The sequence below is a fragment of the Portunus trituberculatus genome, chromosome 17 (assembly GCF_017591435.1).
Source record: "Portunus trituberculatus isolate SZX2019 chromosome 17, ASM1759143v1, whole genome shotgun sequence".
Classification (NCBI taxonomy): Eukaryota; Metazoa; Arthropoda; class Malacostraca; order Decapoda; family Portunidae; genus Portunus; species Portunus trituberculatus.
Window position 1 is genome coordinate 22,810,375 of NC_059271.1, and position 27,500 is coordinate 22,837,874.

The 27,500-nt window shown below is 42.7% G+C and overlaps 1 protein-coding gene across 7 annotated transcripts in view; it reads left to right on the plus strand.

The window, feature by feature from the left end:
- LOC123504973 (inactive dipeptidyl peptidase 10-like) overlaps positions 1–27,500 on the plus strand; it is a 286,150-nt gene that overhangs the window by 193,081 nt on the left and 65,569 nt on the right. For 2 of the 7 annotated variants that reach the window (XM_045255945.1, XM_045255952.1), the window contains exons 1-3: positions 4,702–4,983; positions 7,289–7,862; positions 22,489–22,702. In XM_045255945.1, coding sequence (XP_045111880.1) covers positions 7,776–7,862; positions 22,489–22,702 — 301 coding nt within the window. In that variant the 5' untranslated portion in view covers positions 4,702–4,983; positions 7,289–7,775. Of the gene's footprint in view, positions 1–4,701; positions 4,984–7,288; positions 7,863–22,488; positions 22,703–27,500 lie in introns of those variants that run through there. The other 5 variants (XM_045255948.1, XM_045255951.1, XM_045255949.1 and 2 more) reach the window with 5 other exon arrangements.

Genomic DNA, 27,500 nt, shown 5'->3' on the forward strand with positions numbered 1-27,500 from the left:
TGCCAAACATCGGGGTGGTTGTAATTTTTATTTCTCCTGGTATTGGTGAAACGGGTACCTTTCTTCCTTGGCTTCCTCGACACGCCTCAGCGCCCAGCACACACACACACACACACACACACACACACACACACACACACGGACACGGACACGGACACGCACACTCACACATACACATAGATGCAGCAATTGAGCGAGACACACACAGCACACCGGCCACCTGAGTCTCCGGAAAATCTGGTCACTGGAACGCTCTCGGGAAGACACTGGAAATATCGCGCCAGACGTCTTGGCAGGAAATGTGTGTGCACAGATTAGGTCATGCGTATAGCCGGCAAAGCTGCTTCTCTGCTCACATACATACATAGATAAATACATAAATACATACATTTATACAAAAACACATATTCATGGGTACAAATTTACCTACACATCGAGTTTCAAAGAGCGTAGTTTGGTGACGAAATAGCGAGAAGGGAGGAATTATGTAACACACACACACACACACACACACACACACACACACACACACACACACACACACACACACATACACACGAGAAAATAGAGTTACGTGGTATGATATATAAGGCTGACATTCCTTTGCCCAAACCCTCGCCGCACGTGGGATGTTCAGGAGGGAGGGAAGAGAGGCTGAGAGATGCTGAAAGGAAGAGAGACCGAAAGACACTCGGGGGCGACCTATAATGGGATCTTGAAAGCAGTGAAAGAGAAATGAAATATTACGGGAACGAAGAGACAGGCCAAACCATCGTCGAGAGAGAGAGAGAGAGAGAGAGAGAGAGAGAGAGAGAGAGAGAGAGAGAGTCTGTGTGTAATTCACCTCGGTCGTCTGCTGGTCACCCAGCCAGTCTTCCCCATTACGGAGCGAGCTTAGAGCTCATAGACCGATCTTCGGGTAGGACTGAGACCAGAACACACACAACACACACCGGGAAAGCGAGGCCACAACCCCTCGAGTTACATCCCGTACCTATTTTTACTGCTAGGTGAACAGGCGTCACACATTTGCTTACAGTTCACTGACAAAGTTTTATGGCATTATCATGAATAATGACTTATCAGTGGTAAATCTAATGTGTATACTGTAAATGATGCATTTTTTCTAATAAATAATTTTTTTCTCAATTTCCATTATAGGAATAGACCTCACGTTGGGCCATCAAATCTTTAGCAATTAAGGCTATTTATACTGAAAATTTCAATAAAATTGAATGAATAGTACCGATTTTGTCAAAAAAAAGCCAGGTGGGGTCCCTTACGGAGCGAGCTTAGAGCTCATAGACCGATCTTCAGGTAGGACTGAGACCACAACACACACAACACATACCGGGAAAGCGAGGCCACAACCCCTCGAGTTACATCCTGTACCTATTTTTACTGCTAGGTGAACAGGCGTCACACATTAAGAGGCTTGCCCATTTGCCTCGCCGCTTTCCGGGACTCGAACCCGGGCCTCTCGATTGTGAGTCGAGCGTGCTAACGCGTAATGTCTGCACACACACACACACACACACACACAAACACACTACGCGGTGTGTGTGTGTGTGTGTGTGTGTGCAAGTCGTTTCAGGTACTGCAACATGTTAATGAATCCAACTTAAGTAGTGATTCAGAGTGAGTTGCTAAGGTTGGTCAGATGGCTTTGTGAGGGGAAAAATAACTCTATACTCAATACTCGTGCTTCGTCCCTTTATTACTATATTGGCGGTGTAGTAGTAAGACCATATCAATTACTCAACCTCGGCTGTGATATCATGCATGCTGTCTGAATTATAAATATCTAGAGTGTAGTGGTTTGATGTGGTAGTAGAATGGATGCAGTGGCTGGCCTTGAGTTGTTAAGCTCACTGTTGTTTTGCCAGTCACTAATGGGGAGCGAGCTGTAGTCAAGCTACTAGTTCTCGGAAAGCCCTGAATAAGTGGGCAGCTGCGATGCGAGGAAGCAAGCACCACTGTCACCGCCTAACCTAATGTAATGTAACCTAAATAAAACTAATCTAACCTAACAACTCTATATACCAGCCTTATGTGTCCAAGTACGAGTATGAAGTATGCTTTACATTCATTTCCATCACCACAACCACCACCACCACCTCACCACTTCCACCTTCACCATCATCACCACCAGAACCACCTCCTCTACCATTACCACTATCACTACCACTATCACTACCACTATCACTACCACTACAAGTACAACTACGATAATGACTACAACTACGATTACGACTACTACTACTACTATTACTACTACTTCTTCTACTACTACTACTATTACTGCTGCTGCTACTGTTTCTGCTGCCGGTACCACTATCACCACCACCACCACAAGAACTACTACTAATCATAATGAAAACACTCCAGAGCAGCTCCTAAAACTTATATTCTATCTTTGAAAGGATCTTGTTTTCTTTTGTGCAGGGTAGAAAACTGTCTGTATGTGTGTCCGTCTGTCCGTTTATTCCTGTTTTTCTATCTCTTTACTCTGCCGTCAATTTCTCTGCCTCTGTTTGTCTGCTTTGTTAGTTCATCCACTTTGTCTCATTCATTTTTCTGATTATGTCTTGTCTGTTCATCTGTTTGCATGTCTGCCTCATTTGTTCATTCGTTTTCTTTTCCCTTGTTACTTTGTTTTTCTTTGTGTCTCCCTTGTTTGTTCATCTTTGTCGCGTCTATTTGGCTGTCTGTCTATCTGTCTGTCTTTTCCTTCCCTCCTTGTCTGTCCGTCTGTCTGCTCATTATGTTTGTCTGCCCCGTCAGTTCGTGTTTATCTGCCTGTCTTTCTCATATATTTTGTTGTCCTTTTATCTGTCCTGTGTTTGTTTGGTCCAAGGCAGCTAGGAGCACATTCAGCCATGCCATAAGTACGAGCAAATGTTGGGCAAGCTTGGGCCATCAGAAGACAGAATTACATGCTTTATTCAGTCTAATTCGGCGTCACGTAAGGAAATATCGTGACACACATACACACACACACACCGCGTAGTGTAGTGGTTAGCACGCTCGACTCACAATCGAGAGGCCCGGGTTCGAGTCCCGGTAAGCGGCGAGGCAAATGGGCAAGCCTCTTAATGTGTGGCCCCTGTTCACCTAGCAGGAAATAGGTACGGGATGTAACTCGAGGGATTGTGACCTCGCTTTCCCGGTGTGTGGAGTGTGTGATGTGGTCTCAGTCCTACCCGAAGATCGGTCTATGAGCTCTGAGCTCGCTCCGTAATGGGGAAGACTGGCTGGGTGACCAGCAGCGACCGAGGTGAATTACACACACACACACACACACACACACACACACACACACACACACACACACACCTACAGGCCACAGGTGCAGGGAAAGCTCTTGCCTTGCCAACCAATAATGTAACCGATTCGATCTCCGTTAAAACCAATCACAAAACGCGACGCAAGACCGTTAGAAGCGCGCATGTACCAAATGTTCCACCCAGCTACACTCCTCAACAATATCCTTCCCACACCCACCTCCCCCTCACCCACCCCACCAGCACGACAATCTGCTATGTCTCTCCACCACTTCCCTGTTTCGGTCTCACTCCCTCCCTCTGTCTCTTAAATACAATTCCAATCACTCCCGTTTATCATTCTTTCCTTTCTTCTCACTCTCACTCCCTTCCACTTTCTTCAACTCCCAGTAGCTACACAACAAATACATAATTTCCAGCTAACCTCTCCATCTCCATCCCACCAACATTGCACGCCCTATATACACTTCCTCCCTCTTCCTCACCACCCATCCTACCCTATACAACCTCCCTCACCCTCACTCCCTTAATCTCTCACCTTACACCTTCCACCTCTCCCTAGTATATATCATTATCCAGCGTCGCCTCCACTCCCATCCTTTTCTCCAGGCAGTACACATTTTCCAATTTCAACTCTGTGTTTCGACTGGTGGCCTGGCGAGCGTTCCCCTGCTGGCCTTTCTTCAGGAGGTGACGGGTGGCTGACGGGGCTTGAGGGCTCCCTGTAGAGTGTGTGGAGGGCCAGGGTGTTGAATAGCCACGAGGGAAGAGAGCAGAGGCCTAAAAAACAGTTGAATGATAGGGACTGGAATAGGAGAGGCAGGGTGGGTCAGAGGGAAACAGGGTGGAAGGAATGAGTAAAGAGGTGATGGAAATTCATATGACTAAGAGAGAGAGAGAGAGAGTGTGTGTGTGTGTGTGTGTGTGTGTGTGTGTGTGTGTGTGTGTGTGTGTGTGTGTGTGTGTGTGTGTGTGTGTGTGTGTGTGTGTGTGTGTGTGTGTTAGCGTTCCAGGAAGTAGAAAAACAAATTAAAACCAGGCATAAAAAATTAGAAGACTTGAAGGGAAAGACAATGACATGTAGGAAAAATGTAAGGGAGGAGGGAAGGGGAGAGAAAGGAGGTATAGGAGGAGAGGGAAAGTGGGAGAGAGTGGCAGAAAGAGGGAGAGAGAGGGAGAGAGAGATAGAGGGTGGGAAGAGATAGGGGAAATGAGAGCGGACACTGAGGGACGAGGGGAAGTGAGAGGAGGAAGACGGGAGAGTGAGGAGGGACACAGGAAAAAAGAAAGAGAGAGAGAGAGAGAGAGAGAGAGAGAGAGAGAGAGAGAGAGAAAGGGGGGGGGGAGAGGGGGATCACGCCGCGTATATGCCAGGGAGGGAGAGGTGGGGAGAGACCAGTGAGAGGGAGTCAGTCTATATCTTTGCGGTGCGCCGTTCAGACCAAACCTTACTTCTCCGCTCGCCTCTCCTCCACTACCACCGCCACACACACCACACACCTGCGCCTGTCACAAACCTACAGGACTTCACCACCACCACCACCACCACACACCTGTACATAAATAGACACACGCTCCTCCTTCCTAATCTCAGTGACTGGAGCCTCGTGTTCGTATTGTAAAACGTAGATTTGTTTACTCGTATTTCTTGAGTTGGTCTCCGTGACAACAAGGCGATGCGAGGCGAGGCGTGGTGCTGGTGAGTTGGGTGCCTTGCCTTCCCTTACGTGCTGATCAGGCCGGGAGACACTTGCTAACATGCTAACGTGATACTGCCTCTGGTGTTCTTGTGATATGCGTGAGAAATGATTGGCGTGGGAGGAATATTTGGGTTTAAGGATTTAGTTTCGTGGTGTCTGAGTGGAAGTTGTAGTTTACCGACAGAGAGAGAGAGAGAGAGAGAGAGAGAGAGAGAGAGAGAGAGAGAGAGTAATTTATCTAGCACTTCACCATTAAGCCAGCAGCAACCGGTACAAATGAACGCCACACGGTAAGGCGGTGAACGAAATGACGCGTGGAGTAGATCAAATCCAACAGAAAACGAGCTCTACGGGTATTAAGAGAAGTAAGGAAGTCAAGGAAATTTACTCAACTTTGCAACTTCGAAAAAAGATGGATTGAATTTTTTTTTTTCTCCATATTAAGCCAACGAGTCTTCAATGTTCTAAATGTTCTATGCGCTATGTTGTTGTTGTTATTGTTCTTCTCCTTCTCATTACTATTATTGTTATTATTATTATTGTTATTATTATTATTATTATTATTATTATTATCATTATTATTATTATCATTATCATTATTATTACTATTACTTTTATTATTATTGTTATTATTACTTTTGCTGTTAACATTAATATTGATATTGTTATTATTGTTATTATTATTATTATTATTATTATTATTATTATTATTATTATTATTATTATTACTATTATTATTATTATCATTATTATTATCACTATCATCATCATGGTCATCATCATCATCATCATCAATACTGCTACTACTACTACTACTACTACTACCTACTACTACTACCACCACCACCACCACCACCACCACCACCACCACCACTATGAATATTTCAAGTAAAAGAAGAAACACAGAACAGCTTAAATGTCTCCCTTTAAAGTTTACTTGCGATTTAACTCATTATTATCATTTCTCTTACCATTATTATTATTATTATTATTATTATTATTATTATTATTATTATTATTATTATTATTGTTATTATTATGATTATTATTATTATTATTGCTATTCTTATTTTTATCATTATCATTATCATTATTGTTACTACTACAAAGGCAAAGAGGTTAGAATGACAGAGGTGAGATATAGTGAAATACAAGACAAAACACCTGCTTCCTCTCGTTAATTAATCCTAGCTCACCTGTCCCCACACCCGAGTCGATCACCTGTACCGTACCACTTTGTTTTGGCAGGATAAGACTGTAGGCTGGTTCTCTCTCTCTCTCTCTCTCTCTCTCTCTCTCTCTCTCTCTCTCTCTCTCTCTCTCTCTCTCTCTCTCTCTCTCTCTCTCTCTCTCTCTCTCTCTCTCTCTCTGCATATGTTTTTCCTCCTCCTCCTCCACCTCTTCCTCCTCCTCATTCCCACTTCCTCATTAATTTCATTCCTCTTCAATCTCATTCCTTAACCACTCATGACTGTGAATGAGAGAGAGAGAGAGAGAGAGAGAGAGAGAGAGAGAGAGAGAGAGAGAGAGAGAGAGAGAGAGAGAGAGAGAGAGAGAGAGAGAGAATTACCGTTGCGCATTCATCCATACTACAATTTTCGAAAGCTTTACAAGTAATTATGTGTTAAAGGAATGACTTTCATATCGAGGAGGAGGAGGAGGAGGAGGAGGAGGAGGAGGAGGAGGAGGAGGAGGAGGAGGAGGAGGAGGAGGAGGAGGAGGAGGAGGAGAAGCAGCTTGGTAATAAATCCCTTAGAGATAATAGATCTTTTATAACGACTCTCTCTCTCTCTCTCTCTCTCTCTCTCTCTCTCTCTCTCTCTCTCTCTCTCTCTCTCTCTCTCTCTCTCTCTCTCATTAGTCTACATACACGGATTCTCTCATTATACGGGTCGTGAGAGTGGCACTCGACTTACACTTCAGTCTTGTTCTCTCACTGTGCCTGTGACGACCTCCTGCCTCTCACTCAAGGAAGGAGAGAGAGAGAGAGAGAGAGAGAGAGAGAGAGAGAGAGAGAGAGAAAGTGTGTGTGTGTGTGTGTGTGTGTGTGTGTGTGTGTGTGTGTGTGTGTGTGTGTGTGTGTGTGTGTGTGTGTGTGTTTATGCACACGCAAGTCAGTGAACCGAGGTGGGAAATTAAAAAAATTGGCATGATGTAAATAATTGCACGCACACACACATACACACACACACACACACACACACACACACACACACACACACACACACACACACACACACACACACACACACACACACACACACACACGAGAATCCAACTAAAAATTAAATCTTTCCCTAATAGATTGAACTAAAATGAGGCGGAGGAAAATATAAGTGGAAAGTTATTTGAATATACGAAACATAATTTGAGAAAGTGAACGACAAGAGGAGGAGGGAGAGAGAGAGAGAGAGAGAGAGAGAGAAAGATAAAAACTAAATAAATGATTGAAAAATAAAAAAGAGTAATATCAAGAACACGTCATAATTACAGACTACTTGAATTATAATACTAAAAAAAAAAAGAAAAGAAAACACGAATTAAAACCAAGAGAAACATATACCCCTGAATCAAACATAAGAAAAACAACCAGAAAAACCAACGATAACAAATAGAACACGCATATACACATAGATCACAAGCCACTAAAATAGATCAACTCAATTAACTAAGAAAGAAAATACGTGCAACAAGAAAAAGAAAATCAAAGACGAAGAGGCAAAAAAGGGAAGGCTGAAAGGAAGGTAACGCAAAAAGGTTAAGAGGAGGAAGCAGGTTCAAAGCCGCCGCAATGACGTCAGGAACAGATGCCAAGAGTAAGAGGGACCGAAGAAAGTCCACGGCAAACCCAAACAACCCACAAGCAGCAGTGGAGGAGGTGAGTAAGACGACCAAGAAAGACACACAAGCATGACTGAGTGTGTGAGTGCCCGAGTGAGTGAGTGAGTGACAGAGTGAGGCAGTAAAGGAAGGAAGGCTAGGAGGTGAAAGCAATTGAAGGGACAGATAGGTGGTGGAAAAGTGGCTAGTAAGAATAACAATAGCAGGTAAGAGGAAATGTTCAATATGGAAATGAGTTCAAAGAGGGGAAAAGGATTGAATACGTGACTCGAAGGTGGAAATTTTTAGCCTTTAGGATGAAGTAAATGGAAGGCAAGGGATGTGGAGAAAAGGGAAGTTAGGGAGGTGAGTTTAGAAATGCATAGGGTATATCTAAAGGGCATAAATGTGTTAAGATATTAGGAAAGGGTGTGAAGAGTAGTTAGGGTCAAGAGGGATGAAATGGATAAGAGAAAAGGAAAAGAGAGGAGTGAACGAGATATCTGTGTGAGAAGGATGAAGTGAGCGGAAAAACGGAAAGAAGTGAGAAGTAGTGAAGAAGAGAAGGAGAGGAGAGAGATGAATAATACGAAGGAAAGGGAGAAAGAGAGAGAGAGAGAGAGGGAGAGAGTGAAGTGAGTGAAAAGGAACAGTAATTCACTGTCTACCATTTTAGATCTTCATTTTGATATCGTCATTCATTTTGGTGTGGGGTGTCTAGCAATGGCGGAAAGTGGTGCCAAGGTGTGAGTAGTAGTAGTAGTAGTAGTAGTAGTAATAGAAGTAGCAGTAGTAGTAAGAGTAGTAGCAGCAGGAGGAGAATAAACAAAAGTAGAATTGATATCATTGTTGTTTTCATGTTTGTCGCGATCGTCGTTGTTGTGGTCGTAATATCTGTTTATGTCACTGTTGCTGTTGGTGCTGTTGCCGTTTTGTTTTTGTTGATACTTTTAATACCGGTGTTGCTGGCGCTAATGCTGCAGCTGTTGTTGGTGCCAGTGTTGGTGCTGGTGTAGCCTTTTCCTAGTAATCTAAACACAGGAACATTATGATCTCCTGTTCATTTACCTGTCTTAACTCACCTGTACTCCTGTCATCACCTTCCCTCGCCCTTCCTTCTTTGCTTATCCCCTTCAGTGACTGTTCCCTCCCCTCCCTTCCATCTTCTTTTCATCCCGTCACTCCTTTTTCTCTTTTATTCTTTTTTTTTCTCGTTGTCCCTCTCCTTTATCCCCACCCTCTGTCTCTCTCCCTCCCCTTCCCTTCCCTTATCTTACCTGCCCTTTAATGTTTCCCCTCACCAAAATAACCTGGACGCCTCGCCTTTGCTGCACTCGCTTTAACTAGCACAATCCAATGCCTCTTTTCCCCCTCTTTCGTTCCCCTTGTCTTTCCCCATATTCCTCTCTCGAAATGACCCTCAATTTTCACCCACCGATATATATTTTCCTGTCACTCTTCCTATCACTTTTCACTCGTAATCTCAACTGTTTCTTTCTCTCTTTTTTTTCTATATGCTTTGTCTCCTTCCTTTTTTTTCCCTTTTCAAAATTGTCACCTTTACATTTCACTCTTTGATACATTGTCTGCTCTCTTTTCTATAGGTTGTTCCTTTTTTTCTTCTTTTTTTCTTCTTTTTTTTCGTTTTATTTGTCTTTCTTTTCGTTATTTTCACTTTTCAGCTCTTTATCTTTCCTTGTTGCTTACTGTTCCTTTCTTTTCCTTTTCTTTTTTCTTTGATATGTTTCCATGTATTTTTTTTCTCATCCATCTTCTCGTTTCAAGCTACAAAATTCTTTATCTTCTCGATTTTAGGACTGATTTGTCTTTGTTTTGTGTTTCCCTCTCAGTATTTTTCCTTTTTTTTTCCTTTCCTTTTCCAAGTTATCATATTTAATATCACCCCTCACCTTTCCCCATTTATCAACATTCCTTTACCCTCTTTTCTATTTTCCTCTCATCATTTCTCCTTTTTTTTATATACACAAATCATTAACTTTTCTACTGTTCACTCTTCAACTTTTCTCATTCCATAACAATACTGTCCCCTCTTTTTTTCCCCATGTCCTTCAAAGCCCCGCCTCCTCCCCTTTCCCATCCTATCACAGATTCCGCCTCTTTTTTTTTCCTCTCCAACCTTCCCTTGTCCCAGTTTCTCTCCCTCTCCTCTTTCCTAACACACGTCTCTCTTCTTTTTCCCCCTCTGTCCTTGCATTGTCCCTGTTCCGCCTTCTCCTTCCCTCTAAATCACTCATTTCCCCTCTATTTTTCTTCTCCTTATTCCTTCACCACCTTTCCTTCTTCCCTCTAAGCTTTCCTTGTCTTTCTTTCTCTCTTTTCTCTTCTGTTCTTCCCTTCACTACCCCTTTTTTTCCCCCTCTTGCCTCTATCACAGCTATTCTCCCTTTCCTTTCCATCCTTCTCTTTCAGCATCCCTCCTCATTCTCCCCTCTCCTTACCTCCACCCATTCATCCATTCATGTTGCCTATAACCCCATACATTCTTTCAACACTTGCTACTCATCACCTTCCTCTCCTCACCGTCACTAAATATACACAGGATGAACTAAAGAGGCGTGTTCGTCCCGCGATTGTCGTATGTGTGAGCTAGTGTCTGTTACTGCGGGAAGCAACTTGTGGCTGTGTATATGCCAAGGTGTGACGTCACGGGGGAAGGTCGGGGTGGGATGATGTGGGTTTGGTAGGGGTGGATGGTGGGTGGTAGAGTGACGCTGTGGTATTTATAGAGAAGTGGACGCGCGTGCTTGTACGAGTGTGAACGTGTGTGTGTGTGTGTGTGTGTGTGTGTGTGTGTGTGTGTGTGTGTGTGTGTGTGTGTGTGTGTGTGTGTGTGTGTGTGTGTGTGTGTGTGTGTGTGTGTGTGTGTGTGTGTGTGTGTGTGTGTGTGTGTGTTTGAATGGCATACAAATTATACTTTCTATGGTAAAATAGCGCTGACAAGAGAGAGAGAGAGAGAGAGAGAGAGAGAGAGAGAGAGAGAGAGAGAGACAGAGAGAGAGAGAGAGAAAGAGAATTTTTGACAATCTAACAACACTATTTACCGTAGAACGTATGAGAGTTGTGTACCATCAAACACACACACACACACACACACACACACACACACACACACACACACACACACACACACACACACACACTAAACAAGAAGAGCAAATATCACATTGCAAGCACATGACTTAAAAAAATATCACTTCTTCCTAACAAAACACACACACTGCATTCATTCTCTTGCTTCATGTGTCTGTTTTGTCATGGAACTACGCTGCATGGGAGTGTCATGCATGCACGACCCTATATGCATTGTAGCACCAGAAAATACGTGTTACTGCATGTATTGAGTGTAGGTGTAGTGTATTGTCCTTCACACATTGCTCCTACCCAGTTCAGCATACATATTTGCCTCAGACACCCTCGTAAAGTTTGCCCCACTTTTTTCTTTCCTGTGTGAGTGTAGCAAGTTGAGGTAAGGCGCCACAAACGCGACGGACGCACTGCCTGAACTATTGATGCAGACGAGACGCGAGACAAAAAGCGACACCCTTCCCTGCGTCGCTGGCACACGTGTGAATGTCATAATGTGTTGCTTTGTGGAGAGTTAAGTATGTCCGTGTTTTGGTGAAGGAAGCAGTGTCTGGACGTGTTTGTAAGACTGTACATCACTTCAGGAGCTTAATACTTACACGTTTAGTATCCGTGATAGCATCTAGAGGACATGCAAGGGACACACATTCGTTCTTCTGCCAAAGGTTTCAATAATAGTCAGTATGGTCAACAGACTTCGTAGACTTATTGAAAGATAGTACCGCTTCCCCGTAGACTTTCATGTTTTGTAAAATTAATTTTCAGTTTGCCTTCAAATTAAAGTCATTCGTTTTCCCTAAGACACCCAAAAGTTGAAATCTATTGACTTCAAACAAGCAAACAAGTCTATAAATACATAACCTCCGTCAACAGGGAAAATATTACCTATTATAGGCCAGGTGATGACACATAACAATGTGGACACAGACTCTGGCGCCATCGTTTACAGTCATATTGATGGTGGCCGTTCCTGCGACGCAACACCAAGGCGGGAGGTGCTTGGAACGTTCCTGGTAAGACCCATGACGACACGCCGCCGTCGACTGCACGGGGAAGGGTGGAACGGGCGGTGGAGAGGAGGGAGAGGACGTGTAGGGGTAGTGGACGAGTTGGGGCAGTGGTGGACGGGGGTGACGGACTGTGGACTAATGATAGACAGGCGGGAGGAATGGGTGGATGAGCTGGACGGGTGGTGGACGGCTGGTAGACCGGAGGGAGGGATGGTGGACGGGTTGTGGACAGTCTCGTACGCAGCTCACGGTATCCAAGTTTGATTATAGTGATTGTTGAGTAAAATTCGGTGGCGCGTCAATAAAGCGGACAATGCAAGTTCGTTTCTGCTCGGGCGGGTTGTGTTTGGCTCACGCTGCCTCGCCCTCGTTGCGGGAGGCACGCTCGGAATATTCAAGGCATTTTGTTCATCGCATTGTCATTTACCACCGACACATGTTTTCGCCATCGCCACCAGCGTTTGTTTACGGCGCGTGTAGCCTTGGGGCGTGATGGGAATGTTATATTTTGTGGCCTGTAACTTTATTAGCAGGACATCAAGGTAGACTCTAACTCGCGGCTCTTCCCTTGGCCTGCCTCACACCTGCACGCAAGCTCACCTTCAACCGGAGCTACGAAAAATAAAAGGTGATGGCTCCCAACCCTCCATCTGTCGCCTTATCGCTTTAGTCTCCCCTGCGGAGCCTTTTATCCTTCACTTAACTCTGTAATTTGATCATCTTACCTTAATCTTTTCCTGTCGCATTTCTATGAACGCTTTTTTCCACATCAGATAACTTTCTCTCTCTCTCTCTCTCTCTCTCTCTCTCTCTCTCTCTCTCTCTCTCTCTCTCTCTCTCTCTCTCTCTCTCTCTCTCTCTCTCTCTCTCTCTCTCTCTCTCTCTCTCTCTCTCTCTCTCTCTCTCTCTCTCTCTCTCTCTCTCTCTCTCTCTCTCTCTCTCTCTCTCTCTCTCTCTCTCTCTCTCTCTCTCTCTCTCTCTCTCTCTCTCTCTCTCTCTCTCTCTCTCACCTTACACCTTACCTGTATATTTCATTCATATTTGCAAACAAGACCCTTTGGAATAATTAGTTAATCCCGACAGTATTCCAGCATAGGAAGAGGCAGCACTCCCTGTCCCCCCTCTGTTCCACTCTTTTTTCTTTCTCTTTAACTAGAACTCGTGGAGGATATCAAAACTCCAGATAATTGCAAACAGCGTTCTTTTCTCATTAGTTACGCAGGTAGCCGCCACCAAGCCTTCACTGTGGCCTCGGTGCAGTAAACGAGCGCTGGTCTTTTCATTAGCCACTCTCTGCTTTGCTTGGTCTTCAGTATGGGGGACTTGTTTGCTTGTCCTCAATATCAACTCGCTTAGTTACATGCCAGCTGGATTGTCTCTACTGTGTGTGTGTGTGTGTGTGTGTGTGTGTGTTTTCAGGCTTTTCTTTGTGGTGTTTTCGTCTTTTGTTTATTCATGTGTAAACTTTATTTTGTTGTTGATTTTATTTAGTTGATCAATCAGTAAGTACTTCTATTTTTTTTTTTTCCTTTTTCTATTTTTTTTAATCTTCGTCTTCTGCATCCTCATTCTGATTTCATTTTCGTTTTCTTAGTGTTATATTTGTCCTCTTACTTTGTATTCTTTTATGTCTTCTTTTTCTTCTTCTTCTTCTTCTTCTTCTTCTTCTTCTTCTTCTTCTTCTTCTTCTTATTATTCTTCTTCTCTTTTATTCTTCTTCTTCTTCTTCTTCTTCTTCCTCCTCCCCTGCTCCTCTTCCTTGTTCTTCTCCTCCTCCTCCTCCTCCTCCTCCTCCTCCTCCTCCTCCTCCTCCTCCTCCTCCTCCTCCTCCTCCCTCCTCCTCCCCACGGTCTAATCACCTGCCACGGTTTCAGATAAGATGGTGTCAAACGCGTCCAGCCCCTCCCCACCCCCTCTTCCTCTTTCCTCCCTTCTTCCTCTCCTCCTCCAGTCTCTTCTTCTCGCCAATCTTCTCCAATCTAATTCTCTTTCCTGTAAAACCAGTCCCATCTCTCTCTCTCTCTCTCTCTCTCTCTCTCTCTCTCTCTCTCTCTCTCTCTCTCTCTCTCTCTCTCTCTCTCTCTCTCTCTCTCTCTCTCTCTCTCTCTCTCTCTCTCTCTCTCTCTAGCACTTTCTTACTTTCTTTCTTTTTTCCTTTATTTCTCCCTTCTTTCCTTCATCCATTCGAGGAGAAATCTTTGTTTGTTCCTTTATTTATACATGTAATTATCTTCTTTTTATCTTACTTCCTTCTTTTCATAATTTCTTCCTTTCTTTTCCTTCAATCTCTTCTTCCTTCTCTTCTTTCTTTCCTTTCTTCTTTTGTAACATATACATTTCCTTATATATTCTTACTCTTCCTTCATTCCTTCCTCTTCCTTCCTTCCTTCCTTGCCTTTTCTTTCTTTCTTTCTTCCTTCTTTCCTTTGATATTCACACATACCAACGTAATTCATTTTCTTACTTCTCTTCCTGCCTTCCTCCGTTACTCCCATCCTTCTTTTCTTCCTTTTTTTCCTTTCTTCCTTTCGTTCTTTCTTTATTCCCTCCTTTCTTCGTGTATTCCTTCCTCTCCTCCATTTCCTAACAAAGAAACCCAGATATCACGCCAAGGCTCCAAATACTCCCTCGTAACACCTGTGCAAGCAGCGGGAAGGAAAGCAAAGCAAAGTCCGTGCTATCACTCTTAACACGCTATGTCTCGTGTTCACACCGCTACACACACACACACACACACACACACACACACACACACACACACACACACACACACACACACACACACACACACACACACACACACACACACACACACACACACACACACACACACACACACACAACAGAGGACCCAGATATTCGATTCACGGTCCAAAATCACGTCCCCTCTATATCCTACCACGTGAATCCTACCCTGTCATGACCCTTTGTTGTGTGCCAGTGACCGCTGCGTGTTTGCATCAATAGGTAAACAAAGGAGCTATTGGTAGGTTGTGAGGGAAGCCTTTTAAATGGGCAGGTGAGTTAGGTGTTCCAGTGTTACAGATGCATCATTTACCTCGGATTTGAGGTGATTGTGTGCAGGTAAGTCACGCGTCTTGGAGGAGGAGAAAGAGAAGAGGAGGTGGAGGATTAACGGGGGTAGGAAAAGGAGGTAGGGAGGACAGGAAAGGGTAGGAAATGAGGAGACTGAGAAGGGGAAGGGGATAAAGAAGGAATTGGTGAAGATCTGAGGGTGAGAAAGAGGGTGTGTGAGGAAGGGAGACGTTAAAAATAAAGCAATACCAGAAAGAGAGAGAGAGAGAGAGAGAGAGAGAGAGAGAGAGAGAGAGAGAGAGAGACCAAAGGAAAAGTATTAGCGCCGAGAAGAAAGGGAGGGGAATAGGAAAGGAAATCACCATTGTTGGGGGAATGAACTCAATCTTAAAATGATATGGAGGGCAAAATGAGAGAGAGAGAGAAAGAAATCTCGGTGGGGAATCATATAACACGAAAGGAAGACATGAAAGAGAAGTAAAAGGAAGATACTGTGAAATCAGGGAGGGAAGAGACTGACTGACAACACGATTACGGAAGGAAGGCAGCAAGGGAGGTGGTGGATTCGTGGGGGACAAACTGGAATTCAAAAGCTGGAATGAAGGTGAGATGGAATGCTGAAAATCTGGAACATGGTGACCGCAGCGAAACGAGGAAAGCAAAAATTATTAGTATGGCTCTGTATCCTTGTTCCGGCTGCGGGGAAGGCCAGGTGGGAGGGGGAGGTGAGATGTGGGCGAGCCAGGTGAGCAGGTGAAGGTCAGATCAGGTGGTGTGAGGTCAGTTTAAGTCAGAACAGATTGAGTCACTTAATCTAATATCAGTGGCGGATGAAGTGCTCCAGGAAGTTCAAAGAGTACAATGAGGGAGTGGGAAGGTATTTAAATGGTGGTGTCGGGAGCGTCGTAAAAAAGCTGCAGCAATAGATGGCGCTGACAAGAAGGTAACTGGTTATAAACAGTGATTAACAGTATCAGGTGTTAATCATCGATGAAACGGAAGGATCGTAAGGTGAAGAAGTGAACACAAAGCACAACAAAGAGTTTTAATGTATATGAGAGAAAAGATAAAGAGCCATGAAAATAAATAAGAGTTGAGTTGAGTTACAACATTCGGAAGATAAGTAAACAGTGATAGCTCAATGAACGAACAACACTTTATTTGATGTGAACAGCAGTGTAACATCAGTGAACATTTAGCAACACTGCAGTTCAGACTCAGGAACAATTCATTTGAGGTAACAGCGGCCAGGTGACAGCAGGAAGCAGTAACAGTTCCTCAGGTAACACTGTGTACTCGTATAACTTAAACTTTCCATACACGACGCTGCTCCCCTGCTACGCGGCACGACACTCAGGCGGCACGAAATGCAAATAAGGTGTTGGTGCATAAAAGAGAGAAAAATATATCTAAATCCTCTGTATTTCCTGAAGAAAACGAGAAAAATATTATTCCACCTGGTGATTAATTTGCCTTGTTTCGTATTATTATACTTGGAGAAAATGACAGAAAGACAAAAAAGGGATAAGAAATTAAAATGACAAAAATAACATAAAAGGACAAAATGACAAAAGAAAATAACGAAAACAGACGAATTTCCAAGCTTGCAAAAATCACAGATATAAAGAATACAAGAAACTGAATAACAACAAACAATAAAACACACAAAAAAAAGAAGAAAGGCAAGGCTGAAAGAAAGAAACAATGTAACAATAGAAGAAAGATAAAAAGAAAAGAGCAGTGGGCGTGAGGAGAAGCACTTGGACGCTCACAGACTACCCACCCGGAAGTCGCGGCGCCCCTGGTGGTGGTGTCACGGGCAGCCTCGTGGCCCCGTGGGTAAACAAGTCAGATGGATCAATACCCGAGAGGTGGCGGGACTAGGACAACCTGCTGTGTGGGTGGGTGGGTGAGTAGGTGAGTGAGTGTGTGGATAGGCGGCTGAATGTGAGTGGGTGGATGGGTGGGTGGGTGGAGCAACACGTGCGTTTGAGTGATCGTCACCTAACAAGAACACAACCATGATTGGGTGAGACATGCGATACCGTTCAACTTCCAGCCACTGACACAACCCCATGGAGGCGAATTCTATTTTTGCCATTGGATCATGAAATTTGCCACGTCTTCCTTCATTTCCATGGCATCCCTTTACCTTACCTAACCTCTCTCCTATCTTTTCCTCTCCTGTCTCCCTCCCTCTCCTCTCTCTCCTCCTTTCCTCTCCTCTCCTCTCCTTTCCTCTCCTCTCCTCTCCTTTCCTCTCCTCTCCTCTCCTCTCCCTCCCTACCACGCACCCGCTCCTTTCGTGGACGAACAGGAAACTTCAGCTGCAGTAATTACCACATGAAAGATAAACACGGAGCTCAAAAGGTCACTATTATTGCGGGAAATTTTGCTGCAACACGACGCGAAGAAGTGACCGGGAACTGAAGATTAAGTATATGACCTTGTTCTCATTTCTGTTAGCTTAATTATGAAGCAGAATGAAAAGAAAAAAAAGGATATGTATGTTAAAAGCAGGAAAAAGATTAGTATTACAGTGGAGGAAATTTTTGCTTCAGGAATTCAGTGTTAGATGGATAACCGCGTTCGTATTTCCATTAACTATGCAATGGAATGAAAAAAAAAAATGTGCTAGAAAAGGGACAAGGCTATCATTATATTCCAGGAACTTTACCTTCAAGGGGCCATGCGATTAATTGATTAGCTATAAATAAACAATAGCGACAAGGAGGTTCACTAAGGCAAGGAAGAAAAGGACAAAAATTAACTGAAAAGGACAAAAAAAAAAAAGTCCTAGTAAGGAATAATGAAAGGGAAGTCCAAAGTAAAGGACGAAGAATATGGAATACAAGGAGTAAAAAAAAGATGAATATTTGAGGTCATCATCAGAAGGGGAAAGAAAGATCAAGAGGAAAATTAGACTGACCAGAGGCTAAAGTTATGGAGAGGGAAAGGAGAAGTCATTGGAGGTCACTACAATGAGAAGGAGGGAGGGAAAAAGAGGAAAAAAGAAGAAGCAGCATTGAGGGGTCAGTTTGAGGGGAAAATGTAAGAGGATGTGGAAGAGGAAGGAAGGAGGGTCGTGGGGTCAGTGTGAAGAGAATAAAAAGGGAAAAGAGGGAAGGAGGAATGGGGGTTGGTGCTCATGTCCCCTCCTTCTCCTCTTCCTCGTCCTCCTCCTCCTCCTCCTCCTCCTCCGTGTGTTTGGCGCCGGATCGAGTTTTGTTGGCGAGACGATTAGCCCAAGACGTCTGATGAATTGGCAAGCCCAGGGACCATCCGCTTCAAGAGTGATCCAGCTCGTGGGGAATTTCTGTTTTCATTTTTAAGCGTAGAAGTAGTGGCTGTGGTGGTTGTGGTAGTGGTGGTGGTGGTGTTAGTGATTGTGGTTGTGGTTTGTTATGTTGTTCTTTGCTGTTTTCATGCTTTTTTCTGTTTGTATTTTTATTCTATTGTGTTTTTTTGTTATGTATACGTTTTTTCTGTTTTTTTTCCTTGCTTTACGAGACCTTGTGTGTATTTTGAAAAGCGCTTCATTGCTACACCGTTACTAGCTTCGGTGCTTCGCTGAGTGTTGCGCTGGTGCGTGGCTTGACATGTTCGTGTGCAGCGTGCGTGCGCCTTGTGAAGTGATTCAAGTGTTGCGTGGGGTGTTGCGTGCTACACTGAACATTCCTGAGTTACAATAAGTCGGGTTTTCCGTTACTTCCTCTTGTGCTTCATGGGATTTTTCCACCTGCTTCATGTGACGTGTTTTGGTGTCCCGATAAGGGTTGCATTGTTGTTATTTTTGTTGTTATTGTTGTTATTGTTGTTGTTGTTCTTTATCTTTTTTGTCTGTACAACTTTCGAAAAACAGGTTTACGATGTTTTTCTTTAGCGATGTGTTTTGTAACCTTGTCCAAGTGTACCAGTGTTCGTCCAGCAGTGTTCCACGAAAGGCTCTCTTCCTCCATGAACTCAATTGGTGGCAGTGTTCCGTGAAGCTGTTGATTTTTTTATTAATGTTTTTTCCAAAACTTTCCAGATTTCCTAGAAGTTTTACAGTGCCATCGAGTTTACGGAGCTTCAAAGATTCGGAAATCATTTCAACTTTTTTTTAGGTTCTAAATGTGTCTGATTTATTCCAGATAAACAGAATATATTAAAGAAAATTAAATCATTATTCTGAAAACTCTTGCCCAATCTTCTGAAACGAATTTATCAGCCCATCAATCAGTCACTCTGGCTTCATATGATCTTGCTATGACAAAGATTTCAATTACTCAGTCAGGCAGTCAATCATTTAGTCAATCATTGAATCGTGCACTCTATACCTTAACTATTGCTGTTCAAAAATGGCTATCAATCAGTGAATCAGTGAATGAATCTGTCAGTCAGTCTGCTCCCTTTGATTTCACGGTACAAATTTGTTAGTCAATTAATCCGACGTTAGATGGCCTTGTTGTAAAGCCAGGTTGCAAACAGTCATTGAGTTAGTGTGGCGCTTCTTGACATTGCTGCTAATCATTGTCAATCAGTCAGTCAGTCAGCCGGTCAGTCAGGTAGCATATAACATTTTGAATAGCAAAATTACTACTGGGACTGGCATCTAGTGGACCTTTTCTTTAGTCGTTTTTATTGCCCTTGACCAGATTTCCCCTCTTACATAGAAAAAAATCATGCAGTCAATCATTCAGTGTGTCAGTCAGTTAGGCATCATATGACCTTGCCGCAGCACCAGAATTGTAGCCACTCAGCCAGTCATTCCGTCAATCAATCAGCCGCAACCCTCCTGACCTAACGTAACCTCACCTTTCTTGCCCCGTGATTCCGCTGTTGAGTAATTCGAGGAGCAATCACCAGGGGCACACCGACCCTTGAATGACCCTTTAACAATCCCGCAACGACCGCACAACGACCCTGACCACGGAATAGGGAGGTGATTGAACCCTAATGGAACTATTTGTGGTCATTGCAGGTGAAATTATATAAATATGCGCCCTTTAACTCCCCTCCTGCTCCGTCTTCCCCTCTTTCCCATCTGTTGAGAGAGAGAGAGAGAGAGAGAGAGAGAGAGAGAGGGGGGGGGGAGCTGGGGAGGGGAGCAAGGGAAGAGAAGGGAGGAAGTGGAAACTAGTTCACTGATTCACGTATAAAAACTTGCAGGGCGGAATGGAAGGAGGGAAGCGCAGAGAGGGAGGGAGGGAGGGAGGCAGCAGGCATTCACTTCCTCCCTCCTTGCTTCTTGCGTCTCCTGTTTGTTTATTTTTCCTCTTAGAAACTCTCTTCGATGGTGTGCTGGACATTTTTCCCCTATTTTGTGGTGACCTTTTTCTTATGTATCATTTATAATCATGCATTTCTCTCAGTATAAGAATAAAACTAAGCAAGAAGGAAAAAGATTAATGTGTTTATCTATTTCAATCATTCATTAATTTTTCTCTTCGTAATATCGTCTGGTATGAAGCTACAGACATTGCGACAGCCACGTGTACACCTGATGGCTTGTTACAGCGCTCCTTACTGTCTTGCATTTTGATAGTATTTTTCTGTCGTCATTTTCCCCTGTGAATATTTTACCCCCCTGGAAATAATTAATAGTAATTTGCTAAAACGACACAGCAGTAACTGAAACTATTCTTGTTAACGAGTTAGATTAATGGTTAATGGCTAAACTCGTATGTAATTTTTTCTTTTCTTTTTTTTTTTTTTTATGGAGAGGGGGCGACTATACATGGAAAGGTCAACTGGAAAGAGGAATGACTCAGGAGGAAAATATTGAAAGGAAAATGTAAATGGGAGAGGGAAATGAGTTCTGGAAAAAATATTGTCCAACTTGGGAAATATTCAAATTGGAAAATATGAACACGTGAGGGGAACGACCTATGAACAAAAGCTGTGAAGAGAAAGGGGGAGAAATATTACCAGGAAAAGAGGGAAATCGCCCCGAGGGAAACATTCAGAGGAACAATAAAAACATCCATTCACACACATTTCTCCCCTCTGACTGCGAAATGCAAATTGGAATTACGACTACAAACATAGCAAATACGAAACCAAAAGAATAATAACTTTACCTTATCGTTTGTGAGCCTTAGTTTTCTTGCTTCATTACAAGAGGTCATTTTGTCAGTGCATGACGAGCGCCCCTCCGTCACCGAGTCGTGAAGTTGTTAAGGAGTCATTAAAGTGTCAGTGAATTAGTGTTGGAAGAGATCTCGAGAAACTTTACCTTCCTTCCATCAGTCTGAGTAATGCCTTAAGTGACTAGCCAGCGAGAGAAACAAAATTATATGTATTTCACTGGCTACGAGAGAGAGAGAGAGAGAGAGAGAGAGAGAGAGAGAGAGAGAGAGATTGTGACAGGATAAGTGAAATGAATATGAAGGAAATTAAAGGTAAAATGAGGTAGAATGTGAAAAAATAAATAAAGCGTGCGTAGGAAGGAAGAAAGAAATCAAATAAAGTTTTTTACTGTATAATTTCAGGTTCACACGAAAAGAAAAAGAAAAGTAAGGAAAAGACAAAAAAGGAGAGGGTGAGAAAGAAAGTAGAATATTAAAGAGGGAATTAATCATAATTTGATATATATTTCACAGAGAGAGAGAGAGAGAGAGAGAGAGAGAGAGAGAGAGAGAGAGAGAGAGAGAGTGAATGCAAAGTAGAAAACAAAAAAATAAAGAAATATATACTGACAAAGTAAAATAATATAACAGAACAATGAAGGAGGAAGTGAATCACAAAGCAGTGTTAATTCTGGTAGAGAATGACCAAAAAAAAAAAAAAAACGAAAAGCTAAAAGAAAAAAATAAGTGATACAAGTTTTAAAAAGTTGGAACAAGGAGGGAGTAACATAGACTGACAAATAAGAAGTGGAGAAAACAGTAAGGGAAGAACTTACTATAGGCTAAAGAGAAAATATTAAGGAAGGTGGAGAAACATAACATGACCAACAAAAGGCAGAGAAAGTGGATAAATTTCAAACAGTAGATGAAAAGAAACAACAAGATGAAAAACCATAAAGAAATGAAGGAGTGACATAGGAAGACTAACAGAGGAAAAAAGAAGAAGGATTAAAGGTATGGAAAAAAAGAAAGGAGGAACATAGAGAAACAAATGAAAATATAGAGAAAAAAAAAAAAGACAGTACTGTACTTGGAGAGGAATCACAAAATTAAAAAGTATTAAAGAAGGAAGGAAAGAATGAACCATATCCACACCAAAGGAAAGAGCAACTAAAAAAAAAAACAAAGAAGCTGAGAAAAAGAAAATAAAAGAATACATTACTTGAAGAGAAAACATAGAATTAAAAAGAGAACGTAAAAAGAAATAAAAAGAAATAAAAAGAAGATAAAACACAGCCACACCAAATGAAAGAATAATGTAGACAAACAAATAAGAAATAAAGAAAAAGAAAAAAGAATAAAACCAATACTTGAAAGGAAAGCATAAAATTAAAATATATAAAGTTAGGAAGTAGAGGAAATAAAAACTATAGCCACCCCATCCATAACTAATACCTTGCCCCTCTGTCTCCTCTCCCTCCAGGAACTCGCTTCGTCAAACCCCAATCAGCGGAACTGGCGGGGCATCATCATTGCTGTGCTGGTCATCTGCTTCGTCCTGGGCATGATAGTCACCTCCGTGCTGCTGCTCACGCCTCCTGACGACGGGCCGAGAGTCAAAGGAAGAAGATTTGAGTTAGAAGACATATTAGGGGACGACTTTAAGATACCCACTTTCAATGGAACGTGGGTGACAGGTGAGTCTGTGTGTGTGTGTGTGTGTGTGTGTGTGTGTGTGTGTGGGTGGGTGGGTGTTGGGAGGGGAATTCAGTGTTGGTGGCTAATATTTTCATTGTTTAGTATTTATTTTTATTCACCGTTCTTTAAGTCATTTATTTTACATTATTGTGTGTGTGTGTGTGTGTGTGTGTGTGTGTGTGTGTGTGTGTGTGTTTGTGGCTAATATTTTCATTATTTAGTATTCTTTTTTTTTCATCGTTCTTTAAGCCACTTATCCTACCATTATAACTTTCTTGGGTAGTTTTTGTACTATAGGAAGGTCACATTTTATCATTCTCTCTGTTTTCTTTTCCTTTTTTCCACAATATGTATTTCGTTGGCAGGAAAATATTATTATCCTTTATTATCTTTTTCTTTCGGTTTACTTAGCTTTTCTTTTCTTATTCGTTTATCTACCATTATTTTCCTATTTGTGTGTTTTACATTACTGTCTCTTAAATTATTTCGCTCCATAAATAAAAAATCAACATATTTTCTCTATTTACAGACATCCGTACAAACAATTCCTCTTTGATAGTGTCCTAAATGTTTACAAATGACCATAGGAGTAAAATTCGTCTATACTCAGGTGTTATTTTCACAGGAAAGCCGAAAACATTAAGCTATTCAATATTCAGAACGATTATAATGGTCTTAAAGGGAAGCAGGTGAGGTGTGGCTGAGGCAGTGAGTGTAGCGAGGTGTAGGAGGAAGGATATTGACGTAAAAGTTGAGCGTGGATGCGTGTGCTGGCGTGGATAACTTACTATTGTGGGCCAGTCTGTGTTGCAGCTGGTGTTTGAACTGTAAATTATTCAGTAGTAGTAGAAGTAAAAGTAATAGTAGTAGTAGTAGTTGTAGTGATTGAGATAGTAGTGGTAGTGGTTGTGGTAGCAGTTGTTGCTTTTGTTATTTTATTGTAAAATAGTAGTAGCAGTGGTAGTAGTAGTAGTATTTGTAGTAGTTATTCTAATTGTACAAAGAGTAGAAGTAGTTATTGTAATCATCGTAGTAATTGCAGGAGTATTGCTAAGAATAATAGTTACAGGAGTTGTAATAGTAGCAGCAGTAGTAGTAGTAGTAGTAGTAGTAGTAGTAGTAGTAGTAGTAGTAGCAGTAGCAGCAGCAGCAGCAGTAGTAGTAGTAGTAGTAGTAGTAGTAGTAGTAGTAGTAGTAGTAGTAGTAGTAGTAGTAATAGCAGTAGCAGCAGCAGCAGTAGCAGTAGTAGTAGTAGTAGTAGTAATAGCAGTAGCAGCAGCAGTAGTAGTAGTAGTAGTAGTAGTAGTAGTAGTAGAAGTTGCAACAGCAGCAGTACATAAATAAAACTAAAAGTAAATGAAAACAAATGAGGAAGAAGCAGGAAGAGAAGCAACAGCAGTAGCAGTAGTAGAAATAGAATTAACAGCACCAGACTAGCAACAGCAGCAGTAGCGGAAACAATCAACAGCACTCCCAGTACCACCACCACCAGCACCACCAGCATCACCAGCACCACCAGCAGTAGGAATAGCAAGTGTAATAGAGGTGACAATTGTTGGAGCTGTTCGTTTGAGAACTGGTCACTGTTTGGGGGCTGGAGGGAATATTGAGTAGGAAAGTATCGGTATAAATAACGGAGGCAGTATTGGAGAATGGCTGCTCGTGATTATGGCTAGCTGGCTGACTGGCTGACTGGGCTGGCTTGCTGGCTGGCTGGCTGGCTGGCTGGTTGGTTGGCTGGCTGGCTTAGCAATGTAATGGTGTTATCTGTAAATTTGAGGACAGTTATAGAGGATTATTACTGTACGAATGTGAAAGGCAAGGAGTAGAAGAGGGAAAATGATTCTGTTATAGTTTGTTGTGTGTGGGAGAAACGTTGTCCATATTATAAAGTTTGTATCAATTAGAGATCTTTTACCTTGATTTTTTTCTATTCGGTTTTACATGTAGATCATGATAATTTTCAAGGTGGTGATGGTTAGAGTGGTGAGTGAAATTATAGTGACAAGTGCTTTACAGAACAAGGAGTTTCAGCGTAGTTATCTTTATCAGAGTCTAGCAACAACACGATGGCGGGCAGATAGACGCCTCGCCGCCGCCTCACCTCATCGCAAAACTTATTCGAATAGTTATGTGGCTCGTGCGTTCGATTCCTACTCCGTCCTTGGTCGCCTCAGCGTTGAACTATATTTATTCACTTTCTCTTTGTTGTCGTGTTGGTAGTGTTGCTGGATGGTGAAAGTATAGCAAATCATTCATTCACTTTTGGATTCGATTGATACGTTGATAGATAAATAGATAGATAAGTAGATAAGTATGTATATCGATAAACAGATGAATAGATCAATAGATGGATGAATGGATGGACGAATAGTCAGAAACGAAAAGCGAGATATACACTGTTCATACACATATCCATCCATACTTAGATATTCCTGTATAGCAAATAGCTGAATAGACTACCGCACACATTCAGCAAAATTTCAAATAAGACACAAACTTTCACTCGTATATCAATTTCCGTGATTCTTCGTGACAAAAAGTACGTGACCTATTTCCCATGTGCACGTTCCCGACAACTGTAGCAATAGTATACCCAATCGCTTTAGTGATCCACTGGTGTACAAATAAGTGGTGACAGAGGTTTAACGTCACAAATAGAGGAGTGACTGGTGGTGCAACAGAGCCACTGGTGTGTAGTATTGGCAGTGGTTTCTCGCACATGCATTGCTCATAAATCCAGAGGTGATGACGGTAACTAGCGGCTGTGACAGTGGTGGTGGTGACAGGTGGTAGTGAGTGTGGCCAGTGATTACAGCAGTGGTGGCTGTACTTCATGTTGCCTGCAAAAAATATTGGATATATTTTGTATTTAAACTGTAATTTATCTATCATTTATATACTTATTGTTCTGTTTTGGCATTTACGTAATTACCAGTGCATTATAGCGAGATTATGTTAAGATTAGTAAAGTAGTAGTAATAGTAAAAGCAGCAGCAGAAGCGTATTTTTTTATAGTGATAGTAGTAGTAGTAGTAGTAGTAGTAGTAGAAATAGAGATGGTAGTAGTAGTAGAAATGTAGTAATATTGGTAGTTACTTATACTTGTAATAACAGTAGCAACAGTGGTAGTATTGATAACAGTAATAACCGCGGCAGTAATAGGCGTACCAGCAATAATAAAAGCAACCACTAGGTGTGTAGGCTTTAGTGGCTGTAGTGGCGGCGGCGGTGGCGGTGGGGGCGGTAGCAGTGGAGGCATGTCACGTCCTCCACTACTATTGATCGTCCAAAGGTCACTGTTAATTTTTCATCAACCGGAGAAGTCCACAGAATGTCAGTGCCGTCAGCAGCAGCGTCCCTCACTTGCCACCACCTGCACCGCCTCGCTCGAACGACACACACGGCACGCAGCGAGAAAATAGATGAAAGATGGATAAAGAATAGACTAGCACTGATGCCCAAGGGAACGTTAAAAATAGACAGACTCGTAAGTAATTGCTGAATAAAAATGAAAATGACGAAGAGAGAGAGAGAGAGGGGAGACAGAGACACAAACACACGTAATTTAGTATGTACTTATACATACTAAATTACGCAGAAACAAAATGAGAAAGCGGTGTGTGTGTGTGTGTAATTCACTGTTTGATCTGCTGCAGTCTCTGACGAGACAGCCAGACGTTACCCTACGGAACGAGCTCAGAGCTCATTATTTCCGATCTTGGGATAGGTCTGAGACCAGGCACACACCACACACCGGGACAACAAGGTCACAACTCCTCGATTTACATCCCGTACCTACTCACTGCTAGGTGAACAGGGGCTACACGTGAAAGGAGACACACCCAAATATCTCCACCCGGTCGGGGAATCGAACCCCGGTCATCTGGCTTGTGAAGCCAGCGCTCTAACCACTGAGCTACCGGGCCGTGTGTGTGTGTGTGTGTGTGTGTGAGTGTGTGTGTGTGTGTGTGTGTGGCAATAGAGGATATGCACAGAGGATTCCCACTTAACACCTCACCCGCCCACTCACTAAGCCATTAACTAACCCGCCCGTCCGCCAAAACAGAGAACTTCGCTATGGAGTGGGAAATGCCCTCCTGCCTCCGCCTAATTTGCATAATGAGTGACTGAAGGCTTGTGTGTGTGTGTGTGTGTGTGTGTGTGTGTGTGTGTGTGTGTGTGTGTGTGTGTGTGTGTGTGTGTGTGTGTGTGTGTGTGTGTGTGTGTGTGTGTGTGTGTGTGTGTGTGTGTGTGTGTGTGTATTTTTTAATGTTTTCATTCCTTCATATGAGTTTCTTTGCAATCTGTTATTACCACCACCACCACCACCACCACCACCACCAACAACAACAACAACAACAACAACAACAACAACAACAACAACAACAACAACAGCAGCAGCAGTAACAACAACATTACTACTACTACTACTACTAACACACACACACACACACACACACACACACACACACACACACACACCTGGGTACTGAGAGTGATGATATCTTTAAGAAAAATACACAAAGGATGTTTTTAGTAGCACTCAGAATATCTCCTCTATTTATACCTTCCTCCATATTCCTCCTCCTTCCTCACAGCCCCATAGTGTACCTTCCTTTCTCTTTTCTCCTCTCCTCTCCTTGCCTTTCACCACTGCTTACTCCCCTCCGTCTTCCATATCTCCTTTTCACGTCTCCTTTCATTATTCATTCCTTCTGAGACTTTTATACCTTAACCTCTTCCAATATTTACACCTGCTCTTCCTCTTCCTCCTCCTCCTCCTCCTCTGTCTAA